This window comes from Pelmatolapia mariae, linkage group LG5 (assembly GCF_036321145.2).
Source record: "Pelmatolapia mariae isolate MD_Pm_ZW linkage group LG5, Pm_UMD_F_2, whole genome shotgun sequence".
Lineage (NCBI taxonomy): Eukaryota > Metazoa > Chordata > Actinopteri > Cichliformes > Cichlidae > Pelmatolapia > Pelmatolapia mariae.
In genome coordinates, this window is record NC_086231.1 from 14,877,367 (window position 1) to 14,899,045 (window position 21,679).

Genomic DNA, 21,679 nt, shown 5'->3' on the forward strand with positions numbered 1-21,679 from the left:
GTTCTTACTTAAAGCTGCTGAATGTATAAACACCCTAAAGACATCAGTCAGCACTTTTGGACCAAACACTTCTGGGAAACTCCCTCAGAGTAACTGCTCCACAGAAGTGCATACCATCAAGGACACACTTTTTTTTTCTTTTTCTGTTTGCATTCACACCTTCGGTAAAAATGCTAGCATGAAGTTTGACCCACCTGGCTGCTGGCATAGCAACAGCTATCACAATTACATAATGGAGAACACGGTGGTTGGAGCCGTATGTTTGTTGTGTGACTTTTTTTCATAACAGCGATGGCATTAGAAAGGGGACAGATATAGACTTTCTAGAGGGAAGCACCAATTCTGGGCTTTTCCAGTGACCACAGCTGTTATTGCTGCAGATAACCAAACAAATCTTCCCTATTCTCTGACCAAACATGTTATCAAGTAAACCAAAACAGTTCAGATCTGCTTTGGTTGTGGTGATTCTTGTAACTCAGTTTCAGTCTCTTTGTTTTCTCTCTGTTTTGCTTATCGGTGTAGCAAGTCGAGAGGAAAATCTAGCAAAGATTTCACATTTCTTCTGCCACATACAGGCTGGACTTAACAGATGCTTTATTTGTCTACTGTCTTTCATTTTTAGTAATCTCTGGCTTACATAGGTAATGTTTACTATTCCTATTTTATCATGGCGATTGCATTACTCAAAAGGTTCCTCTTGTGCTTTACTTAGAGTGAAAAAAGGTCCTTTGCACTTTTAGTTCTTGCATTATGCAAAACTACAAAAAAGGGGGGACTGTTATGATGTAATATTATTTTGTATTATCATGATTTAAGACCAAATACTGAAAAAAGAATCAGATGAAGCTTGTTTAAGAGGTGCCTTTTTTATTTAAATGTGCCCACTTGTTTCTTGAAAGACATTTACATCATAAAGAGAAACCTTCTTTAAAAGCACATCTTGTTTTGAAATACTTCCAACATACTCATGCCTTATATTTGTTGACAAAGATTTATTGTTGGTGTAACAAAGTAACATGACCACTATTATCCGATCATAAAATCGAATATTTTGTTTAAAGACGTGACATAAATGTTAGTAAAGCTGGCTAACGTGATGTACAATGATGGAAGACTGTCATTTACGTGAACTCAAATTATTTTGCTTTTTGAGTTTTTCTTTTTAAAAATTGTTTTCTAGCTCAAGAGAGTGAGTTGCTGCTGAATGCGTGAGTGAGGATTTCTGGTTCATCTGCAGGTTTGAGTTGGCTGGAAGGGACGATGTAACATTTCCTACTTGTAAATATAACTTTTATTTTTCTCTGGAAATGTCTGATATAATTTTGTATAGTTAGACTTTTATTTTAGTAAGCTACTTGTTTTTAGAAATTGTACTGTTTTATAGTACCTTTTATATAGAAAATAAAAAAAATCCATATTAAAAAAAGTTATTTCTATTTCCTTTCTTTTCATGACTTCCTGCTGGGGATGATTTGGATATGAGCAAGCTTTTATTGTTGCAAAATATAATTTGGATCAAAATATCCTTTATGGCTGATAGTACTCTGTGACATGCTTCAAGCTGACTAACAGGTTTTAGCTTCTTGTGGTGAAACAAACACTCTTCCCTGATATAAAGGCCACTGGACAGCTCTATAGTTTGTGAGCTGTGAGGCATCAAGGCCTAAATAAACAGAAGCTACTAAAACTCAGATGTTCTACAAACAGCCTGCTTTTATTTTCAGAATAAAAGCTTAAACCCTGGAATGGTTTAGAGATGATTATCAATTAATTTAAAAAATATTTGACAATTCAGTAGGCTACATATACTTAGCTTGGAGGAAACAAAGTATCAACTCTATTGCACTAATATCAGTCCGATAACAATACCAACTTTGCTATCGATAATATAAACATTTGGATTGTTCTGCCCACGTCTAGTTTGAACTCTTGGATATGTATGAGGTCATAGAGAGCAGATATAATCTGGTCGTCTTTGGCACAGAAGCTCCACCCACCTGCTGCTCAAACCTCTGTTTTTATGAGTGAGTATCATCCGGTCAAGAGAAAATTGGTGCAAAGGTGGAGGAACTAATACAGCTTGTTTGAGAGGATTTGTGGTGCTGCAACCAAGGAGCAGAGCTTTTTTTTTTTTTTTTTTTTTTTTTTTTTTTGAATGAATCATGCAAAGCTACTGTAGAATAAAAATAAGCCCGATCTGGAAATGCATAATACAACCCTATGTTAAACTATTTGTTCTTGACGGTCTCTGTTTTTTAATTTTTCCTCAATGCATTCTAAAACGCATTTAATATGTTAATGTACTCATTGTTGTAATATCTCATTTTATCTTCAAAGTCAACCCATGCTTTTATTTTGAAGGCGAGGTTCAAAGGAAGGCGCTGCTCAGACTCGGCTGTACAGAAAAGGGAAGGATTTATCGCTCTCAGGTTGTTTTCCGGCACAAATCTTCGCACTGAAGCTGGACTTTCATTTATTTTAAGAAGAAACTTTTGTTTTCACTCACTGGAAGAGCTAAACTCACTGAAACAGCTGATCCGACTGCTGTTTGCTGTTTTTGTGTTTAATCAGTTTTAGTTTTTTGTTTTTTTCTAAAGAGGGTTTGTTTTCGGCTCGTTGGGAGGAGCTGCAGTCCGATGCAGGCAGGTGATGGATGTCAGCGGGGTTCGAGGTGAGGGGACGCTCCTCTGTGAAGCTTGAGACGTTTGTACTGAAGTTTTTTGGTAAAGAAAATGTATTAAAAGTTTCGGGGAAAGACATGCGATTCTAAGATTAACCCTATCACTGCTGGTGTGTGTTTAATTATAAGGCGTTATTATACATGTGGAAGATTTAAAGTCAAGAGACTCTGAAGAGGCAGTCAGTCTACCAAAGAGAGAAAAAACTGAAAGAAAGAGGTTTTTATTGCTGCTTCATGAGTCACAAGTTTGCATGAGAGGGTGACTTATAGCTTGTGCACACACACACACACACACACACGGCTCCAAGTCTATCTCTGTGAGGACCCCGAGCTTTACCCCTGAACTTCACCTGGACCTCATTCACCTCATTCAATTCTGAGCCATAAAAGAAAGCTTTCAAGCACCAAAAGACAGGATCTCTCTTTTCCCAAGCTGTAAAACTCAAGCTGGTGCTCGCAAAAAGGAATACATACACACACACACACACACACACACAGTGGGTACTTCTGTCCTTGTGAGGGCCTTGCTATGATTTTAACCTGTACCACACAGTACATTTCAGATAAACAGCCTTCTGCAGACAGTTTGCCTCTCTGACAGTTTGGTGTGAGCTGATGTTTGTTTGCTGTTTAAGTCACAGTTTTCTGATACTGTTGAATTAGCAGCTGAAGCTCTGGAGTGATGTGATGCTATGCTAGTTCGTGTTAGTTTTGGTTACTTAAATGCAAAATAGCATTTGTTGAAGCTGGTGTTTACCCACGCTGCTCCAGGATGATCTCATAAAGAACTTCCTCAGTCTTCATAAATGTTCAGTGAGGTTGAGATCATGTGATTGCAGGGAAATTCATGTTTGCTGGGACGCCTACTTTGGTTTTTAAGTAGTTCTTCAAGGCTTTGATGTGTGTTTGGGGCTCATTATCCCACTGCTGTGTGAATCCCACTCCACAAATATCAAACCAGAAGGTGGAGCGAGTCTCTGAAGGATGGAGAGCTGCTTCTCTTCGGATTCAGTGTGGCGGTGTGGATTCATAGTCCTTCTAGAAGCAAGCCTCTCTATTTGGACAGTTATTTTTTTATAAGCATCAGCTGAACTAACTTCTAATTTAGCTGTTCATTGGGAGCTCAAATCAGAAGTTGCTCTGAAACAAGGTTTTAAAAAAAATCTCACAATGCTCACAAAATTATACTTCCATAACCATATTTGGTGCAGGTGTCCTACTCTGTGAGGCAGGCAGTAAATACAGCTTAGAAGTCAGCGTCTGAGTTTTAACCTCATTTGCCGTCCTGTGCCCTCATACAGATGTGTTATATTTGGAATTTGGTGCTTCATAGAGACTTTAAACATTTGAAATGGTAGAAGTATTTACGTCCAATGTTCCCTCTAATTTTTCATGTGTCTGAGCGAACACACAGACTCCCTGAGCGATCCCTTGGACCACTGTGAGCGACATCAGACATGTGCACTGTGGTCACGCCAGCATCTAATCCATCCAAGTTACATGGTGTATTAAAATAATCAAATTACAGCATTTACATTTATGTTAGACTACTTTTAATTAACTGCTTTAGCCCACTTACAATGAAAATGTAAAAAAAATCTAGTCTTTGACCTGTGCAGTATGTTAACACTATTGGAAGTAAAAATAACTTGAACTCCAATTTTGAAAACACAACTTTCTTTCTTTTTTAAAAAAAGCTCTGACTTGTATTATGAGTCTGTGGTCTGGGAGAGAGTCCTGTAACTCTCTGTCTGCAAAATATAGTATATAATGACCAATGCTGGGCAATTAATTATATAGTTCTTCAAAAAAGTAACTCAGTTTGGCAAACAACAAAGATTTTTGCAGCTATTTTTTTAAATGCAGCCAAGGCGTTTTTAAATAAACATTTCAAACTATTTACAGAACAATCAGCTGTTCTGCATCAAATTTGATGCCACACAAATTATTTGTGCCACTCCAAAAAATAATTTCTGTCCACTATGAGATAAAGGAGAACAACAGCCTGATACCTGCAGGCCTGACAACAGGAGATGTATCACTCCTGTAACACCTGTAACATTCAGCAGTCGCCTCATTGTTCTGACACACACAACAAAACTATTGACTACACTACACACTAACTACACAAGATTTGCGCTAAACGTCTCAAATCTCTCACATCTCAAAGCACCGCCGTCACTTCTAAAACTTCCCCCCGTTTCTTAACAACTAGATGCCACGTTGCCATATCATTTTTTGATTGGTCGACATGGTACATATTTGGACGAATAGGAAAGGGAGAGGGGGATGGAGTTTGTTTTTGCTCACAGGCTTTCGAGCCTTTTTTTTCTTATAAAACGCCGTTTTTACCGTTTCTTCCCGCAGTAAATATAAACAACGATAGTATTCAGGAAGAAAACCAAACATTGCAGATATTTTTATCATAACTCTGGTTTTACGTGGCCTATCAACACAATTTAAAAACTGGTATAAAGTCCACACTTTTCCCGTCAATTGTTCCGTCTGTCCTGCTCACATCTCCAATGGTTGTACACGTTGTCATTAACGTGGCTTCACTCCACATCAGCCACGCCGCTTTGCTAGCTAAAAGTGTCGGCACAGAAGGACGCTGTCATAGCCCATCAACGACGTTGATTAGCTGCATATATACGAATGTAAATCGCATTATTGGCTGGACTATGGGATAAAGTGGCATCGTTCTAATACAATATGGGAGCAGCCAGTCACTTACTGACTAACACTGCAAAACAGAATTGTTAAAGTATTAATTTTAATTTCAATTCAGGTTAATTTTTTTGTGCGCAACGCAGATTTTCTGTGCGCAGAGACCGTACCAGCAGTGCGCAATTGCGCACGTGCGCAGCTTAGAGGGAACATTGTTTACGTCATTTATGTAAAGTACAAACATTATATATAAATTAAAATTACTGAGTATGAGGATCGTAGCATAATCACTTATTAAAAAATGTCACTTTATTGCTGCAGTGAGAGATTATTTTAATATCCTGGATGCTACTTCATCTATATAAATACAGGATAATTTATCACCTTTCAGTAACTTCAAAATTATAACTAGCTAAAGGTTTTAGATAAAAGTTATAGAGTACAAACTAAAATATTAGTGTAGCATAGAAATATTTAAATAAACAAAAAGTACTTGAGATATGTTCCACCACAGTCATTTCCATGCTCTCATCCATTGGGAATTTTAAAATTAAGACAGTATACCATTGGAAAATTTTACCCACTGGTGATCTCTAACTGGCATTCATCATAGACTGTAGTTTTTCTTCTTCTTTTGGGTGCTCCTTTTATAGGTAGTCACAGCAGATCATCTGCCTTTGTCCCACCTTATCCCTAGCATCCCCTTCTTCACTACATCAATGAGTCTTCTCTTGGTCTTCCTCTTCTTCCTCTGACTGGTAGCTCTGTCTTCAACATTTCTTGAGTAGTATATCCACTATCCCTCCTCTGCACATGTAGAAAACTCATTTCACTCACTCGGTTCACCCTGAGTGGTGCCTCTGATGTTCTCATTTCTAACCTTGTCCAATCTAGTCACTGCCAGTGAAAATCTTAACATCTTCAGCTCGGCGTCCTATCTTTTGGTCATTGTCACTGTGTCCAAACCATACATCATAGCAGGCCTCACTCACTTGTCTTGTAAACCTTCCCTTTCTTTCTTGCTGCCATCATTCTGTCACCGCTGCTCCACACTGCCTCCACTCTCTTCTACATCTCTCTTGTGCTCTGTCCATTGCTTTGGATGGTTGATCTCAGGTGTTTATTCCTCACAGCTTCACTGTTACTTCACTGTTTCATCTGCCTCCCACTCATTTGTGCACATGTATTATGCTATGTTTCTGCTGAATTTCAGTCCCTTTCTTATTTCCAGAGCAAGCCTCTGTCCAGAGGATACATCAGATACCTTTCTGGAAGTTTCTCTCAGCACTACAGCTGTACTTTCACACTCTTCTTGTAACTCTTAACTACCACTTAAAGCCTGTGTCAACTCCCCCCGAACTCTGTGCAGCCATTTTCCTTCTTCCTTCTTCAGCCTCTGTCTTCACTCACTTCCTCTTTTTGATTTCCAAAGTAATCCTACAGACTGTTATCCAGTGCTGTTTTGCTACATTCTCCCCTGACACCATCTCTCAGTCTCCTGTGTCTTTAAATGGCACCTTCTGCATAAGCTGTTGTCCACCTGCCCGCACCTTCCTCCATTCTTTTTTGTCACTCGATGTTCCTCCCTCTTCTTGAAGCGGATATTTGCCACAGCCATTTCCATCCTTTTTCAAAATCCACCACCATTTGTGTTTTTCTGCCTTTTTCTATTTAACGCCATACCTAACCTACCTTCTCATGACCTCCTCATCACCTATGGTCCCTTTGCTTTTATGTCAGTTGAAGTCTACTTTAATCAACAGTCTTTCTCTGCTGACATCCAGCCTGGGGCTCATATTCACTGACAGCATTCAACATCGCCCCTACTATTTAAAAGGTTAAAAGGGAGTTTTCCCTTCCCACTGTCGCCAAAGTGCTTGCTCATAGGGGGTCATATGATTGTTGGGTTTTTCTCTGTATGTGTCGTTGTAGGGTCTACCTTACAATATAAAGCACCTTGAGGAGACTGGTGTTGTGATTTGGCGCTGTATAAATAAAATTGAATTGAAATTGAACTGAATATTTCAAGCCTCATACTTGTGATCCTGTCTGGCATTCTCTTCACCCCCACAGCACCGTCATATACATTTCCTTCAACATTGCCTCTGCTGCATTCCTCTTCCTATCTACACCATAATAGAACAGCTTAAATCTGCCTTCAGTGCTCCTGACCTTGCTTCCCCTCCACCTAGTCTCCTGTACACACAATATATCCATATATATCAGCCTACTCTCATCTCCACACTCATTCCTTTCCTTCTCTCTCACTGTCTCCTAACATGCCTTCCCCCTCTCCTGTTGCTTTGTCTTCAGCCAACAGTACCACAGTTTCCACAAGCTCCTTGTTGGCGAACAGCACCAGAGGCAGTCATTGTTAACCCGACTAATCCAATATGGAAATGCCATTTTTTTTTATGAGCCACATGTTCAATTTGGCAAAGATTTTGGGCCGGATGCCTTTCCTGATGCAACCCTTTCCATTTATCTGAGCTTGGGACCGGCAGTAGGAGTACACAGGCTTGTGGCCCCCTCGTTGCTGGGTTCATCATATACTGTATTTAAAAGATGGATGCTACCATGATCATTTGTAAATAACGGCATAAACAATATTTGCCGTGTTACAAACATCACACCTGGAAGTCTCGTCCTGTTTAATAAAAAGACACTGAAAGACCTTCCATACACAAGTTTTTAGATGTAACGCCACCTCCACACACAAAGTTTTAGTAACAAAGCATGCAGTAAATACAACCTGCATTTCTTCTGTGGGATAGGCAAATCTTTCTTGTATGCAGGAATTCTGCCTTCGGGGCTTCAGTAATATTATGAATCATACGCAAATGTGTTCTGTAGTTACTTGTACATGTAGTAACTCAAGTTTTTCCACATTTCAGGGGTCCATAAAAGGCTGACTGTCAAATGATTAACTGCTGCTTTGATACTTGTTTTCACTACATTGGTGATTGGTATGTGATAATAGTCACAGTTCTCCTGTGTGGTTTGAATACCACTAACTTCTACTCCTCGCGTGAAACTTTCAATTATTTCTCCGAAGCTGATACAGACCGAAAACTTTCTGTCCGTATACAAAGACACATGCAATGCTGCTGCATTTGTATGGCGAAAGTTGAACATTTAGACAATGACTGATTACTCCCATTAAGCTGCTAATTATGCAGCTCATGGGATGTACCTCTGCTGATGTAATTTAGAAATAAATTCTGTAGCTAGAATTAACATTTGATAATGATACAATGGGCACCTGGGCACCCGTGAGAGCCTTCCCATTCCAGAAGTTGGACTCACAAATCAAAAGAGATGTTAAAAAGAATGTGTAGATGTGGTTTATGTGACTTTGCAGTTTGCATTTTTTCTTTTTAGTGCTTGAAATTCTGATAATTTTGCATCTTTTTTAAAACATTTTTTCCTAGCTTTTCCTTTTAATGGTCTATTTGTTCATTTCTGTATTCATGGTTCCCATACAAGATTTTACTTGTAGGTAGGTAAAAGCTAAATTTGGTCAACTTTTTAAAATTCATTTAATCATTTATTTATTTATTTAAGATTTTTTGTACTTTTTCTAAGTAATGAAAAGGGGATGAATGATATGAACTCAGTGCAGTCCTATTTGTGCAGTCCTTTCAGCTCTGGTTCAGTCCAACAGAGAGAAATTTCTCACTCGTTATATAGAAATATAGAAAAGTTTGGCAGATTGGTGTTAGCAGGTACTTTACAATGAGTTTAGCAGCTGTCTAACTAAAACAGGTTGACACTGTGTAATTTATTTTAACCACTTTTGCTATGTCTGAAATGCTTCTCAAGAGTCATAAAACAGATGATGAACTGGGTGTGGGGAGTTAATCTCTGGAGGAATGTGGTTCTGCTGCTTTCAAGGGACAATGCAAGATGTTGTTCAGGTGACATTTTTTTCTGTCATTTAGACATAATTGCTCCTACCCACACTGCACACCGCTCTGCTGGTTTTATGAGACGTTTTTGTGCCTGACGGAAGTGGAAGCAGCACAAAGAATGAAAGATTTCCTTAATGGTGTGACATTTGAGATTGATACCACTTCATGGACCTCTCCTAAATAGTCCACTGATTTGCAGATAGTTTCATATCTGCATGTTTATTAATGATGATAACAACAGAACAGAACAATGTAAAACTCCAAAATGACTCCCACAGTTAGTCTCACTACAGCTAGCCTCTCCTTGAGCATAGTGCCTCTTTTAGTCTGAAAACTGAATGTTTGCTGAGAAAGAGATATTAAAAACAGATGAGGGGGTAAAAGATTTACCAAGAGAACAGGCAGGGAAAGACTGGAGGAGCGTGTAGCCAAACACACCTCTGATCTCCTCTGCAGGAGAGTTCAACCACGTCACCTCCCTCTTGGGGGAAAAAAAGTGAGTTTAAAACATTTTAACGTTTAAGGTTAGAGTAAGGGTTATAGTACATGTATTCAAGTCGGCATAATGTCCTCTGAAGTGATGGAAACAGAACTCTGTGTGCAAGTGTGCGTGCGTGTGCGTGTGCATGTGTGTGAGTTCATCCAGGGTGGGATGGTTTGCACTATTGGAAAAAGCCCTGCAACTCCCAGGAATGAATGAGTCACACATATAAAGGCACAGACACACACACACTTTAGAGCTATGATGAGACAGAAATTGTTTTTTGGTCTATTGATTAAAAAAACAAAACAAATACTGATGCCTGGTAGCATCTGTAACTTCAGATCCATCCATGTCATTGTTAGAAAATTGTCGTAAAACACAATGAAGAAGCAACAGAAAGCTGAGAAAAAGCAGCAATCGCTGAACCATCTCCCACCATACACTGTGTGTGAACACATTCACATCTTATTTTTTTTACAGCTGCTCACTGTTTTCCAATTCAGACCAATTTAAACCCAAACAAGGATCTTCTCCTAACAGTTTTAGTACTTAAATCTAGACGGCGAGTGAAAATCAAAGTAAAAAAAGCAGGTCAAACCAAGTGCAAAAACATTAATGTCCAAGCAGGCTCATAAACCTGATATTTACGCCACCAGCACCCTCCAAAACTTCCTAATGTGGACATTGTGTGAGACACAGTCAGCATCTGACAAGACAGGATTATATGAGACACCCCGATGAAGTTATTTTTCAATAATAAAGTGGACCTGTTATGTTTTTCTTTAGTTTTTCTTTAGGAGTTTCACAGTGATGGCTGTTCATACATACATACATGGCCAAAGTTTCTAATAGTGAGGTCAGCATAACCGAAGTAATTATGCGTTTACGAGGGGGCGCAAACTAGAGGAAAGTTAGTTTACAGCAGCTTATTTCAGACCAAAGCCTTTTAAGAATGATTATTATACTGATCTGTGAGTCATACAAAGCTGCTCTTGTTTTCTCAAACCAGTCTGTATTTTTTAGTGTGAAACAAGAACTTCTGGAGCAACTTTGTTTGGATATAACTTCATTTATTGTCATAGTTGTTTATCAGTGAGCCACACATGACTTACATAAGCCTCATTCTTAAGGTAGAACTGACTAAAGTACCTTAAGTAAGAAACATCCAATCAGAGAACTCCTGAGCAGTTACCGTGCCACTGACAGCAGAGGGAAGGTAGATACTGAAGTCACAGACACAGGAGCTTCCTGGGGTGAGAGGCCAGGAAACAGAGCAGGACTGCTGTCACTCTCTGTGTCACACAGACAAGAGGGAGAGGCTCTAATGATGTAACATGTTTGTCTCTGGCTGTCTGTGTCCTCTCTGTCTGCTCGTTCTTCTGCAGCTTCACCAGCGTTCATAAGCCTTTTGTTCAGATTAGAAATGATGAATGTGATATTAACAGTAAATAAAAGTGGATGCCTCTGGGAGATGCTGAAGTTGGCCTTTGCTACAATTTGTCTGTTACTTTGTTGACTCTCTATTGTGTCTCTAATTTTTGCACAGTCAGTTGCAGGACTTGGAGAAGCTCAGGTTGGAGGGAAGCTGTCAGGTTATTAGGACAGGAAACACACTTGCAGTTTCACACCAGTTATTTCCACATACATATGCTAATATACACCATATTTCACTTTTTTGTCAGTTTAGCGGAGCTGCTTTATAGTTTACAGTCTACAAACTAAATGTGACACAAAGAGTTTGTGTAGGTTACAGTTGTTACTGTTGCTGAAAGTCTGACTACTTAAACAAATAATCTGCTTACCTTAAAAGTTTGATATCCATAATAAAAACAAATGAAGTACAAATATCCCGTATTTTCTTTAAAAGTGGCGATGTCAGCTTCTCATACACATAAATGGAAGCCAAGGTTTGTTAACTCTGATGGATGCTAAGCCATGCCAGAGTGCCTTCGTCCACTCATCTGTTCAAAATTCATAAGATTTGAATATCAGTAAAGAATTTAATCGAACTTACACAAAATTATCACCTAAAAGATCTTCACACAAATTTTGCACTGGGTAAAAGGTCGTGGGTGCAGTGACCTTGAGAAACCACCTGGTGGAGCTCTGAACACTTCATATTTTACACACTTTTGAAGGCTTGCCTCCTTTACTCATCGTGACAATCTGCAAAGTTAAAAAGTCAAACCTTAAAAAAAAATTAACTTAATTTTTAATCAAATATGAAGATTAGTTTGCACTTAATCTTCTGTTGCTAACTGTGCAATGAAATAATTCAGCTTTCAAAACTGCTCACATTTTAATGAGTTTTTTAAATCCTACTGAAGTTATTCAAAAAATAAAATGAAGTTTTAAAATATGTGTAAGACGTCTTTTTTCAGTCATTTTTATTTTGATTACTTTTCTCATTTATGCAAAAGTCAAAACTGTTAACTCAGAGGCCATGCTTAGAACTTAAAATAAATAAAACGGTAATTGAAAAGCAAATTGAAAATCTTTTTTTCTTCTTTTAGTTATTGTTTGAGGTAACAGCATGCTATCATGTTCCTTTCATCCTTTATTGCTTCTCTCCTCTCCTCATCGGTCTCTCTTCCTTCCTCCTTTTCTTCCTTCAGGTCGAAGCGGCAGAGGAAAACATCCTCCTTCTCTCTCCTCTCTCCTGATGGCTGGACCCTCAGAGGGGTAAGAACAATTCCCACACATGAACTTAGTCATGTTATTCCCTGTGTTACAGTAACTGTGCTGTGACTCCATTATTATATAACACAGGATGTGCCAAAGTCCATAATAAAAAAACTAAACAAATGCAGCAAAAAAAAAAAAAAAAAACGCAGCAAGCTGTGTCTCAGCTAAGTTATGTGATTTTACCTTTTCTTTATTTGATTTTTATGTTTTGAGGTTTGGCGATAAGGACATTATTTTAAACATCACACAAAAGTCCCATTTTGAAGCCCCACATTTGCACATTTAGGCTATTTGGTTCAGTTCAGCTTAATTCAGTAATTTGTTATTGTCCCTACTGGGGAAACCTGGTATACAATACACAAGAACCACAATCCTCTAGTAATAATCACTAAATTAATTTTAAAAAACACTAAAGCAAGCCACTTTGCCTTGGGAAACACGACCAGCTTCAGATTCATTGTGCGTGTCTGGGTTTAGCTTTGGACATTTCGCCACATTAACGTTACTGAGGCATCTGACCCAGATGGCTCCTGGAGGTCTCCTAGATAAGAAGTTTCAACCATGTCCAACTGGTATGACACACCCAGGAGAAGACGCAGGACAGGCTGTACAGTTTCTGTCTCTCAGCTGGATCAGAAATGTCTCAGTTTGTCTTTCTAGACGAGGTGGAGGTCTGGGCCTCTCTGCCTAGACTGCTGACTCCTGCAAAGAGGCAGAAAACAGGTGATTACATCCGTTTTTAATGTTAAAGGAGACCTATTATGGTCATTTCCAGCTTTATATTTTTGCTCTCTGGCTCTACTAGAGTGGCTTTGCATGACTCACAGTTCAAGCTGGTCTGTAGAAGTGTTTGTGTGTTAGTGCCAGCAACATGAATGCCAGGACCCAGGGTTTCCCAGCAGAACACAATGCACTGTAATGTGATGATTAATGTGATTCACTTAAAGCCATCAGGGGTTTATTGGTAATATTGTGGCTGAATTCTCATTAATAATATGTATATTGTAATAAACACAAGAACTGTGCAGAATGTGTAACCAGTGAATCTAGAGCTGTTTCACCTTTAATAATTAGGTAAAAAAATTGCTGATCGGCACAGCTGAAAATGAATTTCTCTCTGTCAGTTCATAAGTTAATAGTTTTAGCCCCACTCTGCTTGATTTTTTTGTGATTCACACTTTTTAAATCGTTTACTCTAAATTATATGCTTTAAGAAAAGAGAATATCTGTGTTGCAAAATGAAGAATTTCCTTTAATATAATTTGATGAAAAGGCAAGAAAGAAAGAAAATTCATAATTACTTTTTAATTTTGTGTGAAAATAATGTGTAATAGATGTAAGTGATCAGTCTTTGTGTGTAAGTGTTTGTCCTGCTGCTGTCACCGTGCTCCTTCAGCTCCTAATTATAGACGTCTTGTCTTCCCCCCCCGACATCCGTCATTTCCTGTTTGTCCAGTGGGAACCGAGGGGACAGACAAACACACATATACACACACACACACACACATACATTGTAAAGGGTTCCTGTTCCTGAGGGTCTGTAGATCCACTCAGGAAGGTGGTGAGGCGGAGGAGGCTCAGACTGTGGCTGAGGTGGTGAAGCAGGAGAACGCAGGCAGAGAGAAGCAGCGGGCAAAAGAAGGTCAGAAAAGAGAAGAGGAGGTGCAGAAGAAGAGGCTTTTGGATCAAGAACCTGGAGAACTTTAACAGAACTAAAAGAGGTGGAATAAAATGTGACTGTGAAGGAGGTGATTCACAGGAGGTGGGAGGAACAAAGGAGAAATTATTTCAAGTGCTGTCCAGCATGTGAAGAGGAGAAAAGAAAAGAGGGCGAATGTGACTTTGGGGTTAAAAGAAAGGGACCTGGAGGAAGAGGAGAGGAAGAAAGAGGAGGATAAGGAGCTGCAGAGTTGATTACTTTTCAAGTGTGTTTGAGGAGCAGATCTGATCCTGATGATGGGCTGCTGTTTGTTTGTTTACTATCGGGTGAGTGTGAAGAATCAGAACCGCTTTAATAAAAGCACAAACCTGCAGTACCGATGTCGTCCTGAAGGGGGACGTGTTTCTGGATTTGTTTTTTGTGTGCATGTTTCTGTATTTATTAAGTACAAGTTTGAGATATGTTTATTTCACTGGGCTGGTTCCCTTTCTACTTCCAGCACTTTTGGGAAAAAACAAGTGGGGGCTCGCTCTCAGAATGGGTGAAGCTGGACCTGGTCCCCACCTCTAGGTGGGGCCATCCATGTCTTTAATGCATGACTGGCAACAAGCCAAGTTAACCTTTGACCTTAAAAATGAACAATACAGCCTGAGCACCCGTTGTTGATTGTATGTTTGCACCTAGTGGTCAGTGGCTAAAGATGTGAAAACAACCGAAAAGTGCTACAAATTAGAAATCAGATTGTACTGAGGATAGGAACCTGTAGTAGACTGTATATAGAAGATGGTATCAGGTTTTAGGCCTAAAAATGCAGAAGTGCATGCATTTCTAATTACAATTCTATTGAATAACCATGGGGGGGGGGGGCTGTTGTGGCTGCAAAAAGAGCTCCGGTCCTAAAGCTTCCTTGATCACTAAATGCTTTTTATGATGGGTTTATCATCTCTATTTAGAATTCTTATTTGATATGACAAGATGCTCAAGCACGGTGTGCTTTTCTTTGTTATAAACAAGTCAGGTTCACAGTCAGGTCCCCATCACGTGTGGGGGATTTTGTGATTTACAAAGTCAAAGGCTACAAATAAAATGTGACAGCAAACGCGCTCTAGTGTGAACCCTCAAAGTGGCCCGCATGCGCAAAAGAAGACGTCACACACAACGCGCTCTGTTCAGACCCAGACCAAACAATATTGTTGGCCGATATTGTTGTTATTTTGTTATTTAGATTTGGCCTAATAATTATCCTTATTGCTGTTTTAGAGGAGCGGTGCTTCAAAGGATAGTTGCAGATTTCTGTCAGAATCTGCAGATTATACAGTACAAATAAAATGTTCACGTTTCTCCAACGTTGTCTTCCCAACAGTTTCACTAACATCTACACTGGATGGCCAGGAAGCTTCGCGATGTCTTATCGGACGCTTCTCCGGCGCTGATAATTGGCATCTGTCTTGTGTCAGTGACATAAAAGACGGATTAAATGCGACATGACCATTCAAACAGCAGTCGCTTTCTAAAACATCAGATATGTATCGAATTCAGTACCACATACGAAAGTGACCCAGATCGGATTTGAAAATATCGGATTTGCGCCGTTCACACTGTCATACCATGATCGTATATGGGTCGCATAGGGTCAAAAAAGTCGGATTTGATGCGCTTTCGCCTGCAGTGTGAACGTAGCCTAAGATGTCAAAAGTGCTTATCTGAGATGTTACTGGACCTTACAAGCCATTGGTTGACCACGTCCATCTTTGTAGTTTTTGTAGCCCCCACTATCTGGTCACAAGATCACAACCCTTGGTCGGTTATTACTCTAACCTTAGTAGGCCGTTTTCATGACACACATTAAGGCTTCCTGTCCCACTTTTTAAGGAGTCTAACTCCATCTGGAATCATTTTTCCATCACCTGGACATACTCTCCTTTCTCCAACAGAAGCAGGAACACCCAATCAGGATCCACAGAGATTTGAGTTAAGATTGTGTCCATTGTTTAATGGAAAAAGCATCTACTCCATTTAAATCTCATTCAGACTGAACTACTCTCAAAGGAAAGGAAACAAGGGACTTCTTGTTGTATTTACACCTCTTAACACCACTTAAACTGCTTAGCTTTGAAATTAGAGCACTTCCCTCCTCTTGTCTGGTGACCCCCCCCCCATGACTGAGCCTTAACCTGTACAAATGCGGAAAAAAGATATAACACAATATTTTGTTAAGGGTTGAAATGTTTTTGCATGTTATTTTCATTCATTGTAATCTGGGTAAATTAAACTCAGAGTTTATCTGATGAGTAACAACTTATTGAAATGTCGATATCTGAGCAGACTTGAGCAGACAAATTTCTTATAAGTATTCTTGCTCATTTGCCATAAGTTTTTCCTCTCAGGATACTTACAGGTTACTGTTCGACTCTGTGTTGAGTTAGAGGTTAGCCTGAAAAGTTCTTCAGACACTATTTAGTGATGAAAAATGCTAAAATCTCCTCTCCAGATTGATCGAAACAAGACAAAAACAATTTGAACAATTAAACTGAACAGATTCTTTTTTTTTTTGCCTGCTTGCTTTTTTTGTATTAAAATTTTTAATTTATAGTATTTTATTGAAAAAGAACTCACAAGTTATTGCAAGCTGAAACCAGAACAGTGAGCTAAAAAACTGCATGGAGCTGTGGTTGGGATCCACCACAAAAACTCGACTTTCACATTTCTGAATGTAATCTGATTTAATAAAAATAAAAACAAATTTAAAGCACACTTCTTAAAATCAACACCTGCTCTCTCTCTGATGCATTTTATTCTGTTTATTGTGTTTTGCAGAAGAAGAGGAAGCAGGCCAACAGAGATGCCGACTCCCTCAGTCTCTGCAGTCTGGAAATCAATGTGAGTTCAGCTCCTCTTCAAGTGTGTGTCAAACTCTACTCTCGTTTAAAAAATGATGACGTGTTTGTGAAAAGCTCTGCCTTCCTCATTGTGTGGGCAGCGTTTTCACACATTTAAAATATGACCTAAAAAAAACCCTTAAGCTAACAAGATGATGATGTCCTACCACTCAGGAAGTGTTCAGCTGTATTTGTCTCTATTATCCTCATATGCAGAACACAAAGGAGGCGGTACATGTGACCTTCTAATCAGGAAGCTGTTGCATGGCCTGTATATGAGAGACCTCACTTTTGTCATTTCATTTAAAATACCAACTGATTTCAGTTTCTAACTTGAGGACAGAAGTCTTTTAACCACACTTTATTGATCCTGTGCGTTGGGTTTTAAGTTTCAATGCATCAAAATGGGGGGAAATCACAAAAAATAATATGCACTAAAAGCTTATATGGTAGTCAAAACTTAACAGAAGGCATTTTAATGGTTTTATCCACAGAATCAGATAAAAAATGTCCATATTTTCCTACAATTGTCAGATTTTTCTCTGATGTTAACCCTCTCAGGCTCAAATTAAGTTTTTGTTGCTAATGCACAACCAAGTCCTGCAGTGGTACTTCTGAGTAAAAAAAACTCATAAAATATGTATGTGGGGTAATCAGGTTGTTAGTTTTTAACTGTTGCAAATCGGCAACGCCTGCCTCGAGAGGGTTAAACTGATTTCTTTGCTGTTATGCCGTCATGCACTTGTGCACAATCAAAAACGGAGACATTGTTCTTCCTTCAGGGTTGAACCTTAATTAAAAAAGAGACTAGCTGTAGTGAAACTGTGACAAGTGTGACACAGGCCAGAAACTGGCAATGTTTGCCTTCAAAGTTCAAGCTGTGCCTTTTGAAATACGTTGACTGCAGAGATTACCTTTTTTGAGTTTCACTGCCACTTGGCCTGGAGTTTGCTCGTGTTTGTAGAAAAACATCAGCATCTTAACCTCTAAGCCTACCTGATCTCCTGCTGTTTGCCCCCGTATCAGGGGGCGTTGGGGCTTAAGTGGTTAATAATAATGCATTTATAAAGCACTTTTAGGCACTTTTATAAAGCACTTTTCTAGGCACCCAAAGCGCTTTACAATTTCACTATTCATTCACTCTCACATTCACACACTGGTGCAGGCAAACCATAGTTGTAGCCACAGCTGCCCTGGGGCAGACTGACAGAAGCGAGGCTGCCATATCACGCCATCGGCCCCTCTGGCCAACACCGGTAGACGGTAGGGTAAAGTGTCTTGCCCAAGGACACAACGACCAGGACAGAAAGAGCTGGGGGATCGAACCGGCAACCGTCCGGTTACAGATGAGCTTCCCAACCCCCTGAACCACGGTCGCCCACGGATCTTCCATGAAAACTACATAACAGCCACAATCTGCTAGCGACTGAAGTATTCACAAGAACTACTTACTTGGTTTAAATCTGGGACTCTCGGCCATTTGAACTTAGAACTGAAGAAGCTTCTCGGATGAGAGGTGAAACGTCTTCAAGCAACTTAAAGAAGTCCAGACGCTTTTCTTTGCAAACTCCTTTGACTACAATGACCTGGATGACTGAGAACCTTCACAGACATATTCACAAGAACGTTTTTGATGCAGCACCATCTTTGTAGCTGATTTCAGTGGCTGCCAGAAACCACTGGCCACCGGTTGGTGAGTAGTTTCTGGCAGTCATTGAAATCAGCCGCAGTCTCTGAGACAAAGAGTATCTCATACATTTTATCTCACATTCTACCAGAGTAGCTTGGCTTGTTTACGGTTTGAAAATAATCCTCATTTATCTTACATTGGGCTCAATTCATTAACTGTCTGCAACAGTGACAGTTTAGCTCCTCCTCTTTACACTAACTTTCTTCTTATTGGTCACCCCTCTTAAGCTGATTACTTAATTAAAATAGAACGTTTAATGCCTCTGTAAAATTATAGGAGTTCTATGACATGCATCCCTATATAAGAGAATAAAATAGAATAGAATAGAATAGAATAATCCTTTAATTGTCCCACAAGGGGGAAATTTGGTTGTAACAGCAGCAAAAAGACACATATACAAACAAACAGTACACAGGACACAGAACAGAAACATACACAATTTTTCTTAAATATTTACATTAAGGACAATGGTTACTATATACAGAGTATTGTACAGTTATTAAATTAAATAAAAATAACTACAGATAAGAGGCAAACCAGGTTGTAGTGGAACTCGGTTAATTAACTTATTGCAGTTACAGTGCTGATGTAAACATCTATGTTTGTTGGGAGCAGTTCTGATTGTACAGTCTGACAGCTGCAGGGAGGAAGGACCTGCGGAAACGCTCCTTCATGCATCTAGGATGCAGCAGTCTGTCACTGAAGGAGCTCTGCAGTTCAGCAACATTTACATTCATGGGGTGGGAGACTCTGTCCATCAGAGATGTTATTTTGGCCAGAGTCCTTCTGTCTCCCACCACCTGCACTGGGTCCAGGGTGCATCCCAGAACAGAGCTGGCCTTCCTGATGAGTTTATTCAACCTCTTCCTTTCAGCTGCCGACAAACCGCTGCTCCAACATACAACACTGTAAAAAATGACAGATGCCACCACAGAGTCATAGAAGGTCTTTAAAAGCGCTCCCTGGACTCCAAATGACCTCAGCCGCCTCAGCAGGTAGAGTCTGCTCTGACCCTTCCTGTAAAGAGCATCAGTGTTGTGGCTCCAGTCCAGTTTATTATTCAGGTGAACACCCAGGTACCTATACGAGTCCACTATCTCAATGTCCACTCCCTGGATGTTCACCGGTGTCAGTGTGGTGGGTCTGCGTCTCCGGAAGTCCACCACCAACTCCTTGGTTTTCCCGGCGTTGATCAGCAGCTGGTTCTGCTGACACCAGTCCACAAAGTCCAGAGTCCACTGTCTGTACTCTGAGTCGTCCTCACCTGTGATGAGGCCGACTATGGCAGAGTCGTCAGAGAACTTCTGTAGGTGGCAGCGTGGGGAGTTGATGGAGAAGTCTGCAGTGTAGAGGGTGAAGAGGAATGGTGCCAACACAGTTCCCTGTGGGGCCCCCGTACTGCAGACCAGCGTGTCAGAGACACAGCCCTGTGACCTCACATACTGTGGACGTTCTGTGAGGTAGTCCAGTATCCACTGGGACATGTGGTGGTCCACTCCCGATAGCTCCAGCTTGTCCCTCAGAAGTCGTGGCTGGATGGTGTTGAAAGCACTGGAGAAATCAAAGAACATGATCCTCACAGTGCTTCCAGGCTTCTCCAGGTGAGTCAGAGCTCGGTGCAGGAGGTAGATGATGGCGTCCTCCACCCCAATGCCAGGCTGGTAAGCAAACTGCAGCGGATCCAATGAAGACCTCACCAGGGGGCGCAGATGGTTTAGAACCAACCTCTCAAGGGTCTTCATCAGATGCGATGTGAGGGCTACCGGCCTGTAGCTGCTGAGGTCCTTGGGATGGGAGGTCTTTGGTACCGGTACCACACAGGAGGTCTTCCACAGCTGTGGTACTTTCCCCAGTGACAGGCTCAGGTTGAACAGATAACCTAGGATGCCACACAGTTCATCTGCGCAGCACCTCAGGAGCCTGGAGCTGACGCCATCTGGACCTGCAGCCTTCCGCACCTTGATCTTGTGAAGCTCGTTCCTCACTTGAAGTGCTGAGATAGAGAGAGGGGGTTTTGGGGGAGGGGTGTGTATGTTGGAGTCCACAGAAGCCGGGGGTGGGTGTAATGACTGGGAGCTGGGAGGTGTGAAACTGAGAGGTGTGAAGTCCTGAGATGAAGGACAGGCAGTCCCTGAAGATGAAGGAGATTGCAGCAGGGGGGACGATGCTGTGGGAGGGGTGGGTGGTTGATCAAACCTATTAAAATATTTATTTAGGTAATATTTATTTAGGTAATATAAGAAATACAGCTGGAAATCTGTATCTGTAAGTATTAAACCACAAAACCTTCAGTACACACTGTGGGAAAGTAATTATATCTATAAAAACGTAATATTCAATTAAGTTTCTTAAAACCAAATCACAACAGCAGTCACCTCAACGCCCTTAAGATTGTAAGTTAGAGACCCAACAATTATATAGAGAAAACTCAAACAATCAAATGACCACCTTTGAGCACGCACTTGGTGACAGTGGGAAGGAAAAACTCCCTTTTAATAGGACGAAACCTCAGGCTCAGGCTTTCTGCCACAACCAGTTGGAGATGATATGGTGATACAGTGTTTATTCCAGAGACCACAGAAAAACAGAAATTAAAAATATTTTCCTGCTTTTAACATATATTTTTCTCATCAGAAATTTTATTGCACTTGTATAAACTCTGAAAAGAAAAATGTTCCTCTTAGAGCATCCCCTCTGTCCAATTCAGGTTTGCTGGGGGGCTGATAGGTAACCTAAAAACTAAATTCATTTACAGAGGAGAAGACAAATTAACGGGGTTTCTTGAGCAGATTTTTATTTGTATTTGAGTAATAATTATGACGGTGAAAGAAATATTGCAGGGAAAGTACAGAACTTTGTACACTGACTGCAGGCCCTTGGGGGCCCCCGGCCCTTATGTTGGGCCCCTCCTCCTGTATTTTTAGCCTTCTGCCAGGAGCCTGTTCCTTCCTGGGCGTTTCCTCCTCTGCTCGGTCTAACACAGGATGTCCAGCCTGTTCAGCACACTCCAGCGGCTCCAGGGG

The 21,679-nt window shown here is 40.4% G+C and overlaps 1 protein-coding gene across 2 annotated transcripts in view; it reads left to right on the forward strand.

Annotated features, from left to right (window-relative positions):
- Positions 1–2,507: 2,507 nt before the first annotated feature.
- arhgef3 (Rho guanine nucleotide exchange factor (GEF) 3) overlaps positions 2,508–21,679 on the forward strand; it is a 37,288-nt gene continuing 18,116 nt past the window's right edge. The window contains exons 1-3 of one of the 2 annotated variants that reach the window (XM_063473779.1): positions 2,508–2,671; positions 12,358–12,424; positions 16,905–16,967. In XM_063473779.1, the coding sequence (XP_063329849.1) occupies positions 2,637–2,671; positions 12,358–12,424; positions 16,905–16,967 (165 nt within the window). In that variant the 5' untranslated portion in view covers positions 2,508–2,636. Of the gene's footprint in view, positions 2,672–12,357; positions 12,425–13,993; positions 14,414–16,904; positions 16,968–21,679 lie in introns of those variants that run through there. The other variant, XM_063473780.1, reaches the window with a different exon arrangement.